The 1,341-nt window shown below is 50.4% G+C and overlaps 1 protein-coding gene across 1 annotated transcript in view; it reads left to right on the forward strand.

Moving 5' to 3' along the window:
- Nucleotides 1–1,341, forward strand: part of LOC104489002 (cytochrome P450 4B1-like) — a 12,585-nt gene that overhangs the window by 8,928 nt on the left and 2,316 nt on the right. The window contains 3 exon segments of the mRNA XM_010131114.1: nt 23–129; nt 440–630; nt 1,187–1,320. Of these exon segments, the coding sequence (XP_010129416.1) occupies nt 23–129; nt 440–630; nt 1,187–1,320 (432 nt within the window).

Raw genomic sequence — 1,341 nt, forward strand, 5'->3', positions numbered from 1 at the left:
CCCGTAACTCTTTCTTCCCCAGACAAGGTGATCTCTGAACGAAAGGAGTCCCTCAAAGATGAAGGGGAATTTGAAAAGATCCAGAAGAAGAGACATTTAGACTTCCTGGACATTCTGCTGTGCGCCAAAGTGAGTGGCGAGGAATGACATTGGTAGCCTCTGCGGGGGAATAAAACTCTCAGAGGGATGTCACAGTCTTTCGAGGACAGATAGAAGTATTTAAAAGCAAAGGAAAAGGAGCCATGAATTCAGTCTAGAGAGAGATTGGGTTTGTTTATACATATCTCAGGAGCATCACTACCCCCCTTTGCAATAGCTGAAGGAGTATAGTGTCCTCTTTGGATACCATTTTTTACATATGGGTCACTATAGTAAATATATATCTATGTGTGTGTGTATATGTATATATGGGCTACTGAAAGTGTCTCCTGGCTGTTAGGATGAGAATGGAGCTGGACTGTCTGATGAGGACCTGCGTGCTGAGGTGGACACATTCATGTTTGAGGGCCATGACACGACAGCTGCTGGGATCTCCTGGCTCTTTTATTGCCTGGCATCAAACCCTGAGCACCAGACACGGTGCCGGGAGGAGATCCAGGGGATCCTGGGGGACCGGGAGACAATTCAGTGGTAAGGTTACACATTTCCTCAGCTGGTAACTTTTATGCCGTCACTGGTATTTCTAAGTGAGCATGTCTTCAAGGCTCAAAACTGGGGTGCTAAAGGACTGCTTTGTAAGGTTGGTGCGTGGAGGGGGATTTCATAGGATGGAGTAGATACTGCATCCCTCAGCTAAATCTGCCTTCCTGCCCTTCATGGCTCCTACTGCCTAGGGCAGACACAAGTTCAAAAACACCCAGACCAAGAGGGACATGCTGGATGCTGTGCCGAGACCTGAGCCATCCACATTGCCCTTTGCTCTCTTCTGTTTTCTCACCACAGAACATTGTGGTCATGGCTTTTCACCTTTTGTTGTGTGTTTGCACTTGAGCTAGTTCAGAGGTTGTTAAGGTTGTTGAGAGGTGTCCTGGGGTCCCCAGCTTGCAGCAGCCCGTGGTCAGACTTTGTGTGTCCCCCCATACACACCATCTGTTGCAATGAGGTCTGCCCAGGGGCCTGACAGCTGTGAGGCAAGGGGCCTCCTAGCTCAGGGCACTGGGGACTCAGCCTGCCTCTGTCCCGGCAGGGAGGACCTGGGCAAGATGACTTACAGCACCATGTGCATCAAGGAGAGCCTTCGCCTTTACCCGCCAGTGCCTGGCGTGTCCCGGCAGCTCAGTAAACCCATCACCTTCCCTGATGGACGCACCTTGCCAGAAGGTCTGTAAATCCCATTCCTGC

The sequence above is a fragment of the Buceros rhinoceros genome, unplaced genomic scaffold (assembly GCF_000710305.1).
Source record: "Buceros rhinoceros silvestris isolate BGI_N320 unplaced genomic scaffold, ASM71030v1 scaffold16432, whole genome shotgun sequence".
Lineage (NCBI taxonomy): Eukaryota > Metazoa > Chordata > Aves > Bucerotiformes > Bucerotidae > Buceros > Buceros rhinoceros.